The sequence below is a fragment of the Sarcophilus harrisii genome, chromosome 2 (assembly GCF_902635505.1).
Source record: "Sarcophilus harrisii chromosome 2, mSarHar1.11, whole genome shotgun sequence".
In the NCBI taxonomy this organism is placed as follows: Eukaryota; Metazoa; Chordata; class Mammalia; order Dasyuromorphia; family Dasyuridae; genus Sarcophilus; species Sarcophilus harrisii.
Genome location: NC_045427.1, coordinates 263,276,282 through 263,297,887, shown reverse-complemented (window position 1 = coordinate 263,297,887; position 21,606 = coordinate 263,276,282). Strand labels below are relative to the sequence as shown.

At 33.7% G+C, this 21,606-nt stretch overlaps 1 protein-coding gene across 1 annotated transcript in view; it reads left to right on the top strand.

Annotated features, from left to right (window-relative positions):
* Positions 1–21,606, top strand: part of EHD4 (EH domain containing 4) — a 97,395-nt gene that overhangs the window by 11,211 nt on the left and 64,578 nt on the right. Inside the window, exon 2 of the mRNA XM_031952146.1 lies at positions 2,647–2,823. Coding sequence (XP_031808006.1) covers positions 2,647–2,823 — 177 coding nt within the window. The remainder of the gene's footprint in view (positions 1–2,646; positions 2,824–21,606) is intronic.

Below are 21,606 nucleotides of genomic sequence, written 5' to 3'. Positions count from 1 at the left end.
CTAAGTGAAATTACATAATTTCCTTCCTTAGAGATCTTTAAATAAAATCAGCAGTTTTCTGAGCACCAATCCAGTATAAGTCTGCCTGGAGTTTTTCGTGATGGAGTTGTTTCAGTCATATCCAACTCTTTGTGACCTCCATTTAGGGTTTTCTTGACAAAGATACTGGAATGGTTTGCCATTTCCTTCTCCAGCTCATTTTACAGATGAGGAAACTGAGTCAAACAAGAATTAAGTGACTTGTCCAGGATCGCACACCTAATAAGTGTCAAAGATAAGATTTGAATTTAGGAAGAGGAGTGTTCTTGACTCCAAACCCAGCACACTGTCCATTATACCACCTAGTGCTTGTACTGCATGATTTAAGACCTCTTCTAAATAATCTGAGTGATCCTGGTCCACTGTCCTCTGTGATAACAGTGCCATTTTCTTCCAGATGTGCCCAGATACATCTAGAATTTCTCAATATTTAGATTGAACTGTAATTGAGGCTTTGTGGAGGCAGGAAGGAATGGTGTGTTGGGGTTTTAAATTTTTAGGGGGTTTTAAATTTCATTCCACTGGTTTATCCCGCAGACATTCCAAGAGGTTTTCTCTCCCTCTGCTCTTTATTTGTGAAGGAAGAAAGTGAGTCAGAAAGTAAGAGAGAGCAAAATAAGTCTTGAAAGTTTTTCTTTTCCTCCTAACCCTGAGACCTGTGTGTATGTAAATATAAATATGCATATTCACATATACAAGTGTGTCCCAAAAGTCTTAGTGCAACTTTAAGCTGCTAAAGCACTAAGACTTATGAGACACTGTACTTTGGGGGGAGGGGGGTATCAACCTAAATGCAATAGGTGCATCTTTTTGTAATGTTTTTAAATTTTTTGCAGCCTACAAATTTTCAAATATAGTTCTTACTTCCTCTCCTTTCCCTAGCAAAACTTCTCTTGTAAGAAAGATTACCAAAAAAAGGGGAAAAAAATTAGTTCAGCAAAATAAACTAACACATCAGCTGTATCAGACAGTCTGTGCAGTAGTCCACAAGAATGGGTAAGTCTTGGCAGGCTAGCCAGTCAATGATCAGGGTACAACAATGGCTTTACAGAGATCAAATCCCTTCAGTCGGAATTTAGCACGAGGCTTGCCTTGGCTAACATAATATGATGGAAAGACCATTTGTTGTACTTGCAATCCAAGGAGAGGAATGAAGATTCCCAACTTCATTGCTTAAAATTTGAATGACCTTGAGCAAATCACTCAAATTCTGAGTCTCCACATCCAATCTACAAAATAGAGATAAGTAATCATTGGACTACTTACCTCATAAGATGGTTATGAGAAAATTTCATAAACAGCTGTAAATAAATAGAGACTGAATCTGTAGCTACATTGGCATAGAGGATCCAAAGATGAGGAAACTCTACTAGTGCAATTTTTAAAAATTGCTATTTATTTTGATGCAATTTATATTTTTATTTTTATGCAGTTTCTAATCTGAGAGAATTAAATAATTACTATCCTGAGAGGGTAAGTTGTTCAGTCATTCAGCCAATATATGTCAGAGGCAGGTCTCTGACTCAAAAGTCAACTTTCTGTCCATTATATGATGCTACCTTTCCAAAAACTATAAAGTAATATGTAAATATGAGTTACTGTTATTGTCATCAATTATTGTTATTGAACAGAGTGGTCTGTGACATCTTGTCTGAACCTTTCCCCATCCCTTCCTGCTTAATTTTTTATGGAAATGTCTTTTACTGCTACCACTGTCTCCTGGGATACTGCGACAAATTAAGAAATATGTAAGTGGGAAAAAGATTAGGATGCCCTGATATACTTCATTGTCAGTAGTAAAAAAAAAAAAACTACAATTCCCAGAGTGAATTTCACTTTCTGTTTATGCCTAATGTATCAATGGAAGTACCTACTAACAGGGCACATCATGCTAGAAAATAACATGCTCTCAGAAGTAGTCTGTGAGAAGTTTGACTGTCCCTATCTGGGTGCTAGATACCAATAAAACAGAGTTTTTAAACTTTAATGCTTTTTCATTAGCAAGATGGTAAAATAGTAGACATTTACCTTTCTTGGACAGTTGTTTCTGGATCTTCCTATTTGTAAAGTGGTCAGGTCCTGGGCAAGTCACTTTACCTTGTCTGACTCAGTTTCTTCATTTGTAAAATGAGATGGAGAAGAAAATGGTAGAGCACTCCAGTATCTTTCTCAAGAAAATGACAAATGGGTCACATAGAGTTGAACAGGACTGAAGTGACCAAACAACAACTAACAACAAAAACTGGTCAGAATTATAACAAGGATAGGATGAACAGTTTCTGTCTCTCTCTACCCCACCTCCCACTCCAGAGAATCAACATTCAGGGTGTACTTCCATAGTTCTCCTGTGAGTCTTTCACAAGGATCCTGCCCCATAGTCTTTTGCCTCTCTCATTCTTCCCATTCCCCTTGTCTTCAGGAGGATTCCTGGTTTCCTTAACTATGGCAGACTATCCTCTGAATGCCCCATCCTTCAAAATGAATTTGCTTCATCTAACAGAATCCTTAATTCCAGGAAATCTTTTAGGCCTCTTGCATTTTGTCACAAGTTCATCTTTTTTTTTTTTTTTTTTCCTTTTCTTTCTCCCCCTTCCTTTTCTCTATTAGGTACTTACTGGAGCAGGATTTTCCAGGTATGAGGATTGGTCCAGAGCCCACAACGGATTCTTTTATTGCTGTAATGTATGGAGAAACTGAAGGTAGCACCCCTGGAAATGCTTTAGTTGTGGACCCCAAAAAACCATTCCGAAAACTTAGTCGCTTTGGAAATGCATTCCTTAACCGGTAAGAAAGATTCTATTGTATGTCTTATTATGTTTGTCTTAAGGAAGATTCTTTTCTTCCGAATTGCAACCAGCTGCATATAAAATGCTAACGTTTGGTTTAATCAGTAAAGAATATATAATTGCATTTGAGAAATCAGGATTAACATAAAAATGTTCATGTGAAAAGAAAAGCAAGTCACCTTTTTTTTTTTCTGAATAGTATTTTATTTTTCCAAATACATGTAAAGATAGTTTTCAAAGGATAGTTTTCAACATTCCTTTTTGTAAAACTTTGTGTTCCAAATTTTTCTTCTTCCTTCCCTTACCTCCCTTCTCCTCCAGACAGCAAGCAATCTGATAGAGATTAAATATGTGTTGTCCTTTTAAATGTATTTCCATATTTGTCATGTAAATCAGACCAAGAGGAAAAAAAATCCACAAGAAAGAAAACTGAGTAATACTATGCTTTGGTCCACATTCAGTTTCCATAGTTCACTCTGGATATGATTGGCATTTTCTATCCCAAGTCTTTTTGAATTGCCTTGAATCACCGCATTGTTAAGAACCAAGTCTGTCACAGTTAATCATCACATAATCTTCTTGTTTCTGTGTACAGTGTTCTCCTGGTTCTGCTCACTTTACTCAGCATCAGTTTATGTAGGTTTTGCCAGGCTTTTCTGAAATCAGCCTGTTCAACATTTCTTACAGAACAATAATAACAAATGAGCTTTTAGTTGACTCCAAGTTTAATATGAGCTGCTAACCCCACCTTGCCCCCTGCAAAACAAAACTAAATACTTTAATGCAATGTTAGACCACATTAATAAGACAATTATTAGAAGCAGAGCATTAATATTCCAGAAGCTAATCATTTTGTTGTATTCTATATTGTTCAGATCACATCTGGAATATCACATTCCATTATGGCTGCTACATTTTAAGAATGTGCCTGGTGAGAAAAGGCTGCTAGAAAATTGAAAGTTTATATTGTGAATATTTCAAGCAATTGGAGATGTTTAAACTGGCTTAAGAGAGAATCTAAGGAGCAGTACAATACCTCAATATCTTAAATACTTGAAGAATTGACTGTTACCTGGAAGAGAGATTAGATTTAGTTTGTGTAGCCACAGATCTTCCAGTGGTTAGAAGTTAGCAGGAGGCAGATATATTCTCACTCTTAAAGACCTTTCTAATCAGAATTATCCAAAAATGGAAATGTGCTGACTTGCTGAGGAATGAGCCCTTAGTCCTTTGCAAGTGATGTCTGTTCTCAGAAGAATGTTATAGAATAGATCCTTGACCTTGTAGTGATTTGTCTCCAAAGATTTGTGAGACCTTAATGATCTCTGGGTTGAGTTGTTCACTATCTGACTTTCTTTGCTCTTCCTCTCCCTAATACATACCATTTTAAACCATTTTTGCTTAATATATAAAATAAGTTCAGAACAACAAAAAAGGAATTTTGCTATTTATTAGCAAATCGCAATATTCTTTGAGGAAGATATATGGAATAATTGACTAAAAAGAATTTTGGATTATCTGAGTTCATCATATATTTTTGTGTTATCACTATGAGAGTCAGTGTGGCATAATGAACAGAGAACTATTCTTAATCTGAGTTCAGGTCCCACTGCTGACACATATGGGCTGTGTAACCTTGGGCAAATTGCTTAACCACTCAATGCTATAGACAACTTAAAAAAACAAGGCTTGTTATCCTTTTCTCTATCACTCTTTGGCAATTTGGTGATGCCCCTTCTCAGAATACTGTCTCTAAAAATTGAGGAAGGGAAATGCTAAATTTCATTTTGAGATTAGTGAAAATAAAAATATTATATTTTCCCCATCCAAATTTATGCAATGCCTGAAATTTATCCATGGACCCCAGGTAAAGTACTCTTGTTTTAAGTCTATAAATCTTGGAGAAAATGTTTTGATCTGCATTTTATAGGAATTTCTTTACCTGAAAATTCTCTATACCAGTAATTTACATTGCAAGCTTTTTAAGGGCAGAGACCATTTTTTGAAGTTCATGATATCCCCACTTAATACAGTGCTTGATATATGGTAAGTATTTAATAGATGCTTATTAATGGACTGACTTAACAGTGATATCACAGGTCCAGTCCATGTCCTTAAGCTTTTTAACTTATTATTATGGATGAAGAAAAGGCTGACAGCAGATTTTGGGGGAAAGGAAGAAACTAATAATATTTCTTTCTTTCTTTTTTTTTTTTTTTACTTTGACATGCCACTCCTTCTTCTCCTTACTGCCTCCTTTTTTATTCATAATCTTCTCCTGTACCACATCTCATTCTCTGCCCTCACATTTCCCTTTTATTCTTCTCCCCGGATTCTTCTTCTTCCCTACTTTGAGAATAGACAGAGCAAGGAAGATGTGCTCTGGAATAGTATCTACTCAGGAATGGGGGAGTAATTAGTCTATAATCATTTAATAAGTGCCTACCAGGAAATTATTGGAAAAAGGCACTAGATTTAAGAAGAAAGGGAAAGACTTTCTGTAGAAGCTAAGGTTTTAGCTGAGACTTGAAAGAAGCAAGGGAGAAATTAGTATGGCAGAAACTAGACATTGACCCACACTTAACACCGTACACCAAGATAAGGTCAAAATGGGTTCATGACCTAAGCATAAAGAATAAGATTATAAATAAATTAGAAGAACATAGGATAGTTTACCTCTCAGACCTGTGGAAGAGGAAGGAATTTATGACCAAAGAAGAAATAGAGATCATTATTGATCACAAAATAGAAAATTTTGATTATATCAAATTGAAAAGTTTTTGTACAAACAAAACTAATGCAGACAAAATTAGAAGGGATGCAGTAAATTGGGAAAACATTTGCACAAAGGTTCTGATAAAGGCCTCATTTCCAAAATATAGAGAGAATTGACTCTAATTTATAAGAAATCCAATTGATAAATGGTCAAAGGATATGAACAGACAATTCTCAGACGAAGAAATTGAAACTATTTCTAGCCATATGAAAAAATGCTCCAAGTCATTATTAATCAGAGAAATGCAAATTAAGACAACTCTGAGATACCACTACATACCTGTCAGATTGGCTAGGATGAGAGGGAAAAATAATGCGAAATGTTGGAGGGGATGTGGGAAAACAGGGACATTGATACGTTGTTGGTGGAATTGTGAATACATCCAGCCATTCTGGAGAGCAATTTGGAACTATCCTCAAAAAGTTATCAAACTGTGCATACCCTTTGACCCAGCAGTGTTACTACTGGGCTTATATCCCAGAGAGATCTTAAAGAAGGGAAAGGGACCTGTATGTGCACGAATGTTTGTGGCAGCCCTCTTTGTAGTGACCAGAAACTGGAAATTGAGTGGATGCCCCTCAATTGGAGAATGGCTGAATAAATTGTGGTATATGAATATTATGGAATATTATTGTTCTGTAAGAAATGACCAACAGGATGATTTCAGAAAGGCCTGGAGAGACTTACGTGAACTGATGCTGAGTGAAATGAGCAGGACCAAGAGATCATTATATACTTCAACAACAACACTATATGATGATCAATTCTGATGGACGTGGCCCTCTTTAACAATGAGATGAACCAAATCAGTTCCAATAGAGCAGTAATGAATTACACCAGCTTCACCCAACGAAAGAACTCTGGGAGATGACTATGAAGCACTACATAGAATTTCCAATCACTCAATTTTTGTCCATCTACATTTTTTATTTCCTTCACAGGCTAATTGTACACTTTTTCAAAGTCTGATTCTTTTTGTACAGCAAAATAATTGTATGGACATTTATACATATATTGCATTTAACATATACTTTAACATATTTAGCATGTATTGGTCAACCTGCCATCTGGGGGAGGCAGTGGGGGGAAGGAAGGGAAAAGTTGGAACAAAAGGTTTTGCAACTGTCAATGCTAAAAAAATTATCCATGCATATATTTTGTAAATTAAAAGCTACATAATTAAAAAATAGGGGGAAAAAAAGAAAGAAGCAAGTGAAGTCTCTCTCCTAGAGAATGGAGGTATGGGGGACAGTCAGTGAAAATGTCTAGAGTATCTTGTTTGAGGATCAGCAAGGAGGCCAGTGTTAAAGGATTGCAGAATAAATAGAGATGGGATAGGATGTAAGAGTGCTGGAAGGTTAGGAAAGGGGGCCATGTAATGAAGCGTGAATGCTAAACAAAGGATTTTTTTTTATTTGATCCTTGAAATGATTGGCAACCACTAGGGTTTCTTGAGTTGGGGAGTGAGAGTGACATGGGTAGGCCTGTACTTTAGGGAGACCACATTGAAAGCAAAATGGAAAATGAACTTGTAGAGAGACTTGAGGTAGACAGTCCAACCAACAGTCTTCTAAAATAGTAGAAGCATGAGATGATAAAGACCTGTTTCAAGATGGTGGCTATGTCAAAAGAGAGAAGGGGGAATGTGAAAGAGATGTTTAAAATAAACAGGCCTTGGTAACAGGTTGTACATAGAGGATGAGAGAAAGGGTGACAAATCAAAGGTGACATTTAGATCATGAAACTGGGTTATCAGGAGGAGGCTGATGGTGTCCTCAACAATAATGTGGGAGTTTTTTGAGATGGCATTTTGGAGAGAAGATAATAAGTTTAGTTTTAGACCTGATAGTTTTAAATATCTGTAAAATATCTAGTTCAAAATAAGCAATTAGAAAAGCTAGATCTCAAGAGTCAGCCCAGAGCTTGGGGCTGAATAGGAAAATATGAGAACCATTAGTAAAGAAATAATAATTAAATCCATGAGAGTGGATGAGATTGCCAAGTGAAACAATATTATAGAGGGAGCAGAGAAGAGGACCTGGGATAGAGCCTTGTATGATACCCATGTTTAGTAGACGTGATCTGAGTCTAACAAAGGAGAATGAGGAGCAATGTGATAGATAAGAAAGTCAGAGAGATTAGGGTTTTAAAAACAGTGAAGGGAGTATCAAGGTGGAAAGGGTGATCCACAGTGTCACAAGCTGCAGAGAAGTCAAGAAGCATGAAGACTGAGAAAAGGCCATTAGATTTGGCTTTTAAGAGATTTTAATAACTTTTCAGAGACCAGTTTCAATTGAATGAAGCTAGAAGCCAGACTGTAGAGTAGGCAAAAGTAAAAAAAAAAAAAAAAAAAAAGACACCTGTTGTAGATGAACTTCTCAAGTTTAGCCACAAAAGAGAAGAAAAGAAACAAATGAACATTTAATAAGTTCCTACTATGTGTCAGACACTGAACTAAGTGATTTACAGATATCTCATTTGATTCTTTCAACAATCCTGGGAAAGTAGATGCTGTTATTATCCCCATTTTATAAATGAAAAAACTGAGGCAGATAGAGTTTGAATGACCCTGCATCATACAGCTAGCATTTGAGGCCAAATTTGAACTTAGGCTCTCCTTACTCCAGATAATATACTACTGGCTGCCCTAGAGAAATATGAGATATTATAATTGGTGGTGGGGATGGATGGATCAAGTGAAGATTTTTTTAAACAATTCATGAACCTAAATTATATTCAGCTAATCTTATAATTACTATTTAAGTCCAAGTAGTTAAAAATATTTGTTCTTTTAAGTGTGTAAATCTTAGCATTCTTGTTGATGTAACTAATTTGCCTAGCAAATTATATTTAATTGATAAAGGGAAAATAAACAAGCCCACTTTCTAATAGCTCCTAGTCTAGTTTTTCTTACCCATATTTGTTACTTGGTTGGCTTCCTTTTGCAGGACTAGGAGATCAGGAGGAAATAGAATTGCTTATGTATGAAACTTTTGGCTTGTTGCAGATTCATTTTCCTAGAAATGATTTGCTTGAAAATTAGTTTCTTTTTCTTAGGAACATATCAGTATCATTAGAATTAAAGAAAGGAAGTAGGTAGTGCCATTTTGGGTGAGGTTTAGTCCAAAATTTAAAACTTGTAAATATAATGTAAAGATAGCTTGAACTTTAAAATGTATCCAATCCTACTCCACCCCTTTTACATTAGGAGGAAATGAAAAGTTAGTTGCATCACTAACAATATACAAAAGAGGAAGTTAGGTCATTCATTTAACTAGCCATTCAAGCAATGGTTCTCCATTTCTTAAGATGATAGTTCTCAAACATTTAAATTGGAACTCTGTAAATAACTACATTTCAGCTAAACCAGCAACAAAATCTTTAAAAGGGATTTTTTATAGTGCCTACAGTTAATAGTACCAAGTAAGACAAGAGTAATTTAATTTTTTTTCCTACCAAACTGATTTTATTTCAAATCAGACATTATTGCAAACAACTTAGTGAGAGAGATGCTATTTGCTGTCACTTCACAAAGTTTATTATGAAGGTCAAGTAAGATGAAGATATGAAATCTTCTTGGAAACTTCTATGCTAATAAGTATTATTTTAGCTCAAAGCAATCAATGGAAGAAGGAAAATAAGTCAAATACAAGACCTACAGATGATTTTGTTACATTTGATTGTTTCTAAGAGAAAGGGGGAAAGGTAAAGAAAAAAGAGTAGAAAAGAAATGAAAAATGGGAGAAGGAATTTACTAATTTGCATGTTTAGAGTGCCCAAGAAGAAAAATATGTAACATGAAGGAAAATCTTGGAAGGATCAGGTATCTCATAACCCTACTCATATCTGAACCTGGAAAATGTGGGTTGAATACACACACACACACACACACACACACACACACACACACACACACAAACAGAAAATTTAATGTAGAAATATCTTAAAGATATAAGGAAATAGGCAAGGCATAAGAAAAAAGAATTTAAGATGAAAGTCACAAGCAAAATATGTTAGTTTCAGAGTGTAGATGATAACGGGTGAATTAAAAAGAGGAAGAAAATGTAAGAAAGATCTGGGTCTAGGCTTGGTCATGAAAGAAGGGTAGAAGAGAAGGAAGAGACTGGTTCAATTCTACATTGTTAGTGTTGATCAAGTTCCTTTTTCCTCTTTCTATTCTTTGCAAATACCATAGTAAGGAGAAAAAAGAGGGAGAAGTATAAGAGGATTATCATAACTGCAAATAGCCTAAATTTACTTACAAAATGAATATAGAAAGTAGAAACCAATAAAAAAAATTTAATATACTTAATTTGACATTTTATTATGCCAACTGGCATAGTATTGAATTCTTGAGAAAGCAGTAACCAAATTCCAGGTAGAAATAGACAGCTAAATTATAATAGTTACAGCTTTCAGAACTAAACAAATCTAACCAAAAAGATAAGCATGAAAAGAAGTTAAGGAATTGAAAAGAATTTTTAAAAATGTAAATATCTATAAATATTGGGCTGTTATTAATTGGAATCATAAAATAAATATTCTTTACTATGTATGTTAACTTTTCAAATGTGGAAATACAAATATTAAATATATTCTTTACTGTGGTTGTTAAGCCATTTTTTAGTCATGTCCAACTCTTCATAATACCATTTGTGGCTTTCTTGGTAAAGATTCTGGAATGGTTTGCCATTTTCTTCTCTAGCTCATTTTACAGATGAGGAAACTGAGGCAATTTTTAAACTATTAAATTAAGTTGTCATTTAATCTGATACAAAACAGAGAAAACCAATTTGTTAATATAAAAAAGGGGGGGAAGATTTTGCAGTAAATAAAGGAAATCATTAGAAACTATTTTGTCCAATTATATGCCAACTGAATTGATATCTTAAATGAAATAGATTGATATTTTCACAAATATAAAATGCCTGGATTAGCAGAACAAGAAGTAAATAATCTTGTATGACCCAATCTCAGAAAAAGAAATTGAACAAACCATGAGGGAAGAAGGAAGAGAGAAGAAGGGGAAAGAAGGAAGATGGAGCCCTGAACTAAATGGATTTACAAGCGAATTCTATCAAACAATCAGAGAATGATTCTAATATCACATAAATTATTTGCAAAAATAGAAAAAAGAGAGAACATAAAAAATTCCTTCTATAAAGCAAATATAGTACAGATACTTAAATGAGACTTAAAGTAGAGCAATATATCCAAGACATGGCTGACAGCACTCCTGAGTATGGCCAGAATTAGATTAAAATGTAACTGAAAAATATTTAACAAAATGAATTAAAATACATTAAACATAGATAATATTCTCTTTTAAAACTAAATCAATATATAGCATATAGAGATCCCCATGGATGAATTTGTTGCCCCTGTTTTCTATTTGAATTTGACATTACTGAAGTAGAGGAAGAAAACTGTAGACTAAAACTATCTCTACTGAATATTGATGCAAAAAATGTTGCATAAAATGTTAGCAAAGGAGCTACAAAGTTATATTTCAAAGATTATATACTATGACAAGTTTGGATTTATATCCAGAGTGCAAGGTTGTTTTTGTGTTAGGAAAAATGTAAATATAATAGACTATATTTATAACAAAATTCATAATTATTTCAATGAATGCAGGAAACGCTTTTGACAAAAAAGCTTTGTAATAAATGAGCTATTTGTTATTTTAGAAAGTAGTATCTCTAAAACCAAGAACTCAAATTATCATTCAAGAACAGAACAAGAATATTTATTATTACCATTTTTATTTAATGTATTTTAGAAATACTATCTATAGCAATAAAGTATAAAAAGAAGAAGAAATTGAGGAAATAAATGCAGACCAAGAATAAGAATTATCACTTCTTATAGATGACATAACGGTTTACCAAGAGACCAATATTCAGCCAAAAATTAATTGAAACAATAACTTCAGTAAAATAGCAGTAAAATAAATTCACAAAAATCATGACTTCACAGGATGAATGGTGAAGCATTCTTCCCATTCCTTGGCAGAGAGACAGTGGCCTAGAGCAGTGATATCAACTCAGACAGAAATGGGGGTCATTAGTCTGTACATAAGGGTCCCTGAAAGCCATGTATTTATTTACTTTTAAGATGTAATGTTATCTATGTTTTATTATATTTTTGTTTATTTTGTTAAAGACTTCCCAATTAAACTTTAATATGGTTCAGCAGCATTAGAGAATATAGGATCTGTGGAAAGACTGTTTGACACCTCTAGTTCATTAGAGGTTCAGAGAGTTTTCATACACAACCAATATATGATTTGTTTTGCTTGATTGTACTTACTTGTTACAAGGGTGTTATTGGGGGTGGGGAGGGATGGGAAGAGTTATGGGAGAAAGGGTAGGATATGAGTAGTGGTAATGAAAAAAGAAAAACGAAGGAGGGTCAGTGAAGGATTTATTTTTATTTATTTATTTTATTTTATTTATTTTTAAATACCTAAAGAGTTCTTAGAGAACTAGAAAGTTCTTAGGGAAACACAAACAGCAGTGTTAGAATTGAGAGAGAGAGAGAGAGAGAGAGAGAGAGAGAGAGAATGTGTAATATCTGTAATAGAATTTCATGTTCTTTTATAAGCTTTTTTCTGTTTTTGGTGAAAAGAAATTTTACACCTCTTAATATATAGCAAATTCATAATAAAAAAGAGATTTTAAAGTAAATACATGTAACAATAAATTCAGTTTAACAGACATTTGTTATATACTTCCTGTGTTCAAGATATATGATACTAAATAGTGGTTGTTTTAAAAATAATCATAGCTCATGATAGAGTTCTAGACTTTGAGTCAGGAAGACCCAGGTCCAAATTCTATCATTAACACTAGCTGTGTGATTCTGGGCTAGTTATATAAGGTCCCTGAGGACCTTTTGAATATGTATCTCTGGTACTTTACATATGGTAAGTGCTTAATAATTGCTTGTTAAATGATTGGTATTTATATTCTTTCAGCAAGACTGTTTTTCAGAGAACATTAGGCAAAGCTGAACTGTCTCAGATAAATTTGTGGGCATCCATTTGGGGAGCATATTCTGGTTAGCCCAAATATATAAAACCTTTTTTTTTTTTTAGACTTTTCTGATTCCTCAGAGAAAATGCCATTCACAAGTGGGGTAAAAAAGAGAAATTAAGTAACTAGAATACTATTTTAATTTCAATCTCATCCTTTCAAGCATCCTTTGTTAATAAATGGTCATTATAGTTACTTCTTAATTCAGGCAACAAGCAGCCATGCCAGGGGTTATTATTATCCTTCTTATCTTTGTCACTGTAGCTTGTATATTATTCCAGGAGAAATTTGTGGCATTGCACTCAGATCATAATGGTTCTGAACTAATCTAGAAAGTGCCAAGTATTCAGCAAACTATAGAACAGATACACATACACGTATGTGCACACATATATGCGTGCACACATGTATGTCTACCTATATATACATGTATACATGTGTGTATATTCTAAAGGAAACAGGGCAGATCTTTGTCATGCACATCTGAGAAACAAGTACAAGACTTGTGAGAATTCAATACTTCTGCAACAAAGGAAATTTAATAGCTTCAGAAAAGTATCATGATAATATGAGTAAGATGTTTCCATTTTCTGCATTGAAACCTTATCACAGTGGAATATTACTGTTCTGTAAGAAATGACCAACAGGATGATTTCAGAAAGGCCTGGAGAGACTTACATGAACTGATGCTGAGTGAAATGAGCAGGACCAGGAGATCATTATATACTTCAACAACAGTACTATATGATGACCAGTTCTGATGGACCAGGCCATCCTCAGCAATGAGGTCAACCAAATCATTTCCAATGGAGCAGTAATGAACTGAACCAGCTATGCCCAGAGAAAGAACTCTGGGTGATGACTAAAAACCATTACATTGAATTCCCAGTCCCTATATTTATGCACACCTGCATTTTTGATTTCCTTCACAAGCTAATTGTACAATATTTCAGAGTCTGATTCTTTTTGTACAGCAAAATAATGTTTTGGTCATGTATACTTAATGTGTATCTAATTTATATTTTAATATATTTAACATCTACTGGTCATCCTGCCATCTAGGGGAGGGGGTGGGGGGGTAAGAGGTGAAAAATTGGAACAAGAGGTTTGGCAATTGTTAATGCTGTAAAGTTACCCATGCATATATCCTGTAAATAAAAGGCTATTAAATTTAAAAAAAAAAAAAAAAAAAAAAAAAAAAAGAAACCTTACCACAGTACCCTACACTTGTTTTCTTTTTTTTTTATTAAAGCTTTTTATTTACAAAGCATATGCATGGGTAATTTTTCCAACATTGACCCTTGCAAAACCTTTTGTTCTAAATTTTCCCCTACTTCCCTCAACCCTCTCCCCTATCTGGCAGGTTGTCCAATACATGTTAAATATGTTGAAATACATGTTAAATCCAATATATGTATACATATTTATACAGTTATCTTGTTGCACAAGAAAAATAAGATCTAGAAAGAAATAAAAAGAAAAACTGAGAAAGAAAACAAAATGAAATCAAATAACAACAAAGAAAGTGAGAGTGCTATGTTGTGTTCTGCACTCTGTTCCCACGGTTCTCTCTCTGTCTCTCTTCGTCACTGCACAGTGGAACTGGTTTGAATCATCTCAGTGTTGAAGAGAAACATGTCCATCAGAATTGATCTTCATATAATCTTGTGGCCATGTACAATGCTTTCCTGGTTCTGCTCACTTCACTTAGCATCAGCTCATGTAAGTCTCTCCAGGCCTCTCTAAAATCATCCTGCTGATCATTTCTTACAGAACAATAACATTCCGTAACATTCATATACCACAATTTATTCAGCCATTCTCCAGTTGATGGGCATCCCCTCAGTTTCCAGTTCCTAGCCACCACAAAAAGAGCTGCCACAAGCATTTTTGCACATGTGGGTCCCTTTCCCTCCTTTAAGATCTCTTTAGAATATAATATTATCCCAGTAGTAACACTGCTGGATCAAAGGGTATGGACAGTTTGATAACTTTTTGAGCATAGTTCCAAATACTCTCCATAATGGTTGGATTCATTCACAACTTCATCAACAATGCATCAGTGTCTCAGTTTTCCCACATCCCTTCCAACATTTGTCATTGTCTTTTCTTGTCATCTTAGCCAATCTGACAGGTGCCTACACTTGCTTTCTAATGGAATTCAGCATAAGGCTAGTTAGTCTATCTTGGATTCTCTCCAAGGGCTTTAGTTACTGAAATTTGGAAGGATTTAATCAGAAGACACTATGCTCTAATGTGAACTTTTAAGGCATAGTGACATAACAACTTTTTCCCTTTGTGGTTTTGTCTTCTTTATGTTAGTGAAATTTTTCAAAGTTTTTTTTCTTTTTCACTCTCTCCTTCCTCTTTTGAGTGTAATAGTTTAGTATTTTTCGTTCATTAGCTAAGACATCTTTTTGGAGATGGGGGAGAGGAGAGGATAATTTAGTATATATATTTTCCTGAAGTTTCATCCTTCAATTGTGAACTCCTTGAACTTTCACACGTGAAGAAATCTTTATTAAGCACTAAATGATTAATTAAAGCACCATATTTTCTACATTGTTCTTTTGTGTTTCCAGTTTTAGGATTGTGCATGTCATGTAAATTTAAAATGCTAAAATATTTCAAAAACAAAACCAACAGCAATAGTTAAAATAGCTTAACATCACATGGAAAAAGTTTCAGCATTTGATGTTGGCCTACTTAGCAATGCCCGTTAAAAAAAAATGACATTCAAATTCTTTACAAGATCTTTGACTTCATCTCTAATAATGCTTCCTCTTTCATTGATAGAAATCACAAACACTTTATTTGCTCTCTCAATAGAAGCTGTTTCTAAATTGCTGTTGGCCAGCCTCCTGGATGACAGCCTCTCCGAATTTAGCTGGCTCATACTTCAGGTAATAGGTACACAGTTTGTCACTAAGCCTGTGCCAGAGGCATTTTTTCCCTTTGAACACATCTTCATACCACAAAAACACAGTTGCTGTAGAATTTTAGAGGAAAAATAATGCAAAAAAAAAAAAAAAAAGACTTTACCGTTGCCTTTCTCCCCACCTCCACCACCATTTTTAAATTTTTTTATTTAATTTTTTTTTTTCTGCCCTTGAGAGTTTGCATAATCTGTAGGGTAGAATCAGACACCTAGGTTCATAACTTTGCCACTTACTGTGGAACTTGAAGCAAATCAATTTGTCTTTCTCAACCTTTTCCTTCTCTGTAAAGTGGGGGTATTTCTACTTCCTCTCCAAATATTCCTTTATGTACAAAGTTGTCCTAAGGATCTAATAATAATAATAGCTAGCATTTATATAGCATTTTAAGGCTTATATTTTACAAATACCTCACAATATTATTATCCTCATTTTTACAGTTGAGGAAACTGAGGTAGACAGCAATTAAGCAACTTGACTTAGTTAATTAGATTTGAAATCAGATCTTCCAGTCTCCAGGTCCAGCATTCTATCCACTGCACCATCTGGCTTGTATGGGAGAGTACTTTGTAAACTATAAAGAGTTCTATGAATGTAAGTTGATATTGTCAATAAACTTTCCTTAGAATGGGAAAATGTGTCATAAAAGCCAGACTATGCATTAAACCACTCCTTTCATCTATTTGAACAAAAAAAAATTTTTTTACCTTGTACAATTACAATAGACTTGTGTTAGAAAGTGCCATCTACGTCTATAGAGAGAGAACTACGGAGACTGAATGTGGATCAAAGCATAGTATTTTCACCTTTTTTGTTATTGTTTGTTTGCTTTTTTCTTTATCATTTTTTTTTTCAGTTTTGATCTGATTTTTCTCATACAGCATGATAAATATGGAAATATGTTTAGAAGAATTGTACATGTTTAACCTATATTAGATTGCTTGCAGTCTTGGGGAGGGGAAAGGAGGGAGAGAGAGAGAAAAATTTAGAACACAAGGTTTTGCAAAGTGAATGTTGAAAACTATTTGGAAAATATGTGTATCTGGAAAAATAAAATACTATTTAAAAATAAAAAATAAAAATATTTCAGCCTTGTGAAAGGAGACATTCATAATTTCATATAATTAGGATTCCTTAAGAGAGAGTTTAGGTCTGCAGAAGTAAAAATTTAAATAGAGCTGAAAGTGATTTGCATACTTTATCTGATTTAATGTGAAACACTGAATTTCTATTACACTTAACAATTCAGTGAACATTAAGGATTAAGTTAGGCCCTTGGAGGGCGGAGGAAGGGGAGGTGATAGAAAGTTTAAAGAAGGCTTCATGGCTGCCTTCTTGGAGTTTACATCTTAACAATTCTTTAAAGTTATCCCTAAAGTGATTCTGTTTTCTTTTCCTCTTTCCTTTCTTCCTTCCTTTCTTCATTCTTCAAAATTTTTGGAGTTCCAAATTCTCTTTCTTCTTCCACCCATTCCCTATCCTTTGAGAAGGCAAGTATGAAGTCATGTAAAACATTATTTCCATATTAGACATGTTGTAAACATAAATAGATAAGCAAGAAACATAAAAAAAGTTTTAAAAATTTGCTTCAGTTTGTACTAAATTCATCAGATCTTTCTCTGGAAGTAGATAGCATTTTTCACTTTGTGTCATTTGGAATTTTCTTGTTATCACTATATTGATCAGAGTAGTTTTAAGTCTTTAACATTTGATCGGCTTTGCAATATTGCTGTTATTATGTACAATGATGTGGTTCTGCTCTCTTCACTTTGAAACTTGAGCTTCATTTAAATCTTTTTGGGTTTTTCTGAAATTATTCATCTTGTCATTTCTCATAGCACAATAGTATTCCATCACAATCTTTTATCTCAATTTGTTCAACTATTCCCCAATTGATAAGCTTACCCTCAATTTCCAATTCTTTGCCACCACAAAAAGAGCTGCTTTAAATATTTTTGTACACATAGGTCTTTTTCCCTTTAAAAAAAAAAAATCTCTTTATGATACAGATCTAGTAGTATTGCTGAATCAGAGGGTATGCACAGGTTTATAGCCCTTTGGACATAATTCCAAATTGTTCTCCAGATTGGTTGGATCATTTCATAAGTCCACTAACAGTGCATTAATATCTCAATTTTCCCATATCCTCTGGAACACTTATCATTTTCCTTTTCTGTTGTATTAGCCAATCTGTTAGGTGAAGTGCTATCTCAATTGTTTTAATTTGCATTTCTCTACTCAATAGTGATTTAGAATCACTTTTTCAAGTGACTATAGATAGCTATGTTTTCTTCTAAAAACTGCCTGTTTGTATCTTTTGATCTTTTAGTCATTGGGGAATGGGCTTTATTTTAATAAGTAAATGAGACGTTTGTCAGGGAAACTTGGTATAAAACTTTCCCACCAGTTTTTTGTTTTCTTTTTAATTTTGACTGCAGTGATTTTGTTTGTGCAGTAAATTTTAACTTTATGTAATCAGAATTATCCATTTTACTTCCACGATCTTTTTCATTTCTTTTTTAGTCACAAACTCTTCCTTTAGATCTGATAGGTAAAATTTTCCATGCTCCCCTAATTTGCTTGTGATATCATCCTTCATGCCTAAATCATTTTGACCTTATTTTGGTATATGGTGTGAGATGTTGGTCTTTGCTTAGTTTTTTTCCAAATGGCTTTCCAGTTTCCCCAACAATTTTTGTTAAATACTGAGTTGTTGCCCCAAAAGTTTACCAAACACTAGATTACTATAGTCTTTTACTACTGTGTATTGTATACCTGATTTATTCCAGTGATCTATTGCTTTGTTTCTTACTCACTACCAGATTGTTTGATTGTTGCCTCTTTGTAATTGTTATTTACAAGTGTGATTGTATCTCTTTGTAATATAATTTCAAATCTGGTGCTGCTAGGTTACCTTCCTTCACTTTTTTTTATCTCTTATATTTCTTGATATTCTTGACCTTTTGTTTTTCCAGATGAATTGTTATTTTTGTTGGCTTATAATTGGGTAAAATAACTCCTAATAATTGCTTTGATTTCATCTTTATTGCTAGTACATTTTTCAATTTTTGATACTGATAATTTTGTTTTCTTTCTTTTTTTAAATCAAATTAACCAATGGCTTATTTTTTAATATAAAACCAGCTCCTGGTTTTATTTATTAGTTTAATGGCTTTTTTATTTTCAATTTTGTTAATTTTTTCTTTAATTTTTCAGGATTTTCATTTTAGTGTTTAAGATTTTAAATTTGTTCTTTTTTTAAAAAATTGCATACTCAATTCATTCGTCCTTCTCTTATTTCTTATTGATGTATGCATTAAGAGGTATATATTTTCCTCTGAGTAGTGCCTTGGCTTCATCCCATAAATTTTTGTATGTTGTCTTATTGTTATCTTTAATGAAATTATTGATTGTTTCTATGATTTGTTCTTTGACTCATTCTTTAAGATTAAGTTATTTAGTTAACAATAAAATTTTGATCTATGCTTCTGTGGCCCATTATTGAGTGTAATTTTTTTGTGTGTTGTGGTCTTAAAAGGATGCATTTATTATTTTTGTCTTTCTGTATTTGTGAGGTTTTTATGCCCTCAAACATGATCAATTTTTGTGAAGGGCAATTTGTAATAGGAAATTATTTAGGTTAGTCTTTCCCCATTGTATTGCCATCTAGGGAAAGGGATGAAGGGAATTTATATGATGTAGGAACCAGACTGCTTGGTGCCTTCTGATTTGACACAAAGGAGTAAGGTTAGATACACCTATGAGGTACTCCCATGATTTCTTATTCTTATTCTTTGCCATTAGAATTAGATTTTTGCAGGGGGGTCATATCAGTCCTTTTTCTTTTTCTTTGGTAATTTGGTATTGTTAGACCAAAGAGTACACACAGTTTAGTAACTTTTGGGTCATAGTTACAAATTGTTTTACATAATGATTAAAACAGTTCTATCAACAGTGTATTTTCCCACAGTCTCCCCAACATTTGTCATTTTATTTTTTTAAATCATTGTCAGAAAAATATGAGGTGGAATCTCAGAGTAGTTTTTAAAAATATTATTTATTAAAGCTTTTTATTTTCGAACATATGCATAGATAATTTTCAATATTCACCCTTGCAAAACCTTGTGTTATAATTTTCCCCTTCCTTCTTCCTATCCCCTTCCCTAGATAGCAAGTTGTAATATTCTTTTTAAAATGTAATCTTTTCTTTTGGGGGTTTTCTTGGGGTCTCTGGAAGCAGCCTTCGTTTCAGTTTAGTAATCACCACACGATCACAGCCAGGGGTTAAAGTCCTTTATTGTCTCTTTCCAAGTCTTGTCTCCTTTCTTGTGGTCCAGTTAGCTTTCTTATAGTCCAGATCCTTTATTATCTCCTTCCTGGGTCTAGGCAGCTTTCTGGAGAGCCTTTCAGTCTGGCTTTGGTTCTGAAAGGTTAAGCTCCTGCCTGCCTTCTCTGGCTTCTGAATCTCCCTGACTCCAAAGGTTTGTACTTTAACCTCCAGTCACAACAAAGGTGGAAAATGGAATGAATCTGTCTCTGACTCTGAGAGCTCCTAGTGCTGCTTGTCCTTTCTGGTCCTGAGAGCTTCTCCTTTTATGCCCCACACTGAGTACAAATCAATCATTATATCACTAGGAAAACATTATTTGTTGTAGGATTAAATCAATGCTAAACTAGATTTAACCATTGTCTACTCAATTCCACTTAATACCTTGTTTCAAGTTCTGGCCCATGACATCTCCTTGTAGGATTAAGTCAATCATACTGAACCATGCTAAATTAGATAACTATTGTTTCTATCAATTCCACTGACTTATACCTTGTAAGAATCCTTTGTTTCAAGTTCAGAGTTCTGGCCCATAACAGCAAGTAATCCAATATTTGTTAAAAATCTGTAATTCTTCTATACATATTTCCACAATTATTATGCTGCAAAAGAAAAATCAGACCAAAAAGGAAAAAAAGTGAAAAAGAAAACAAAATGCAAGCAAACAACAAAAGAAGTGAAAACACTATGTTGTGGTCCACATTCAGTCCCCATAGTCCTCTTTGGGTGCAGATGGCTCTCTCTATCACAAGACCATTGGAACTGTCCTGAATCACCCCCAAAATAGTTTTAATTTGCCTTGTTCTAATTATTAGTGATTTAGAGCACTTTTTTCATTATCCTTTTGATAACTTAGATTTTTTTTACATTGAACTCGTATAAAACAACTAATCATGTCCATGGACCATTTATCAATTTGGGAGTGATTGTTAGTCTTATATATTTGAATCAATTCCTTCTGTATTTCAGAAATGAGACTTTTGTATAAAAAATTTGTTGAAAAGATTCTTCCCATCTAATTTTCCTTTCTAATTTTTACTGTTTTGTTTTTATTTGTGGAGAAAGAAAACTTAAATGTTATATAATTAAAATTGTCCATCTTTTTAAATTATTATTTTTCATTGAAGCTTTTTATTTTCAAAACATATGCAAGATTAATTTTTCAACATCAACTCTTGTAAAACCTTGTGTTCTAATTTTTCCTCCTCTTCCCTTCATCCCTTTCCCTAGATGGCAAGTAATCCTATATGTTAAACATGGTAAAAATATATGTAAATCCGATATAGGCATACATATTTATACAATTATGTTGCTGCACAAGAAAAATCAGATCAAAAAGGAAAAAAAATTAGAAAAATTAAAATTCAAGCAGCAAATGACAACAAAAGAAGTGAGAATGCTATATTGTGATCCACACTCAGTTTCCACAATCCTTTCTCTGGGTAAAGATGGCTCTTTATCACAAGATAAATGGAACTGGCCTGAATCATCTCATTGTTGAGAAGAACCATGTCCATCAGAATTGATAATCTTGCTGTTGCCATATACAATGATCTCCTGGTTCTGCTCATTTCAGTTAGCATCAGTTCATGTAAGTCTCTCCAGGCCTCTCTGAAATCATCCTGCTGATCATTTCTTATAGAACAATAATATTCCATAACATTCATATACCATAACTTATTTAATCATTCTCCAGTTGATGAGC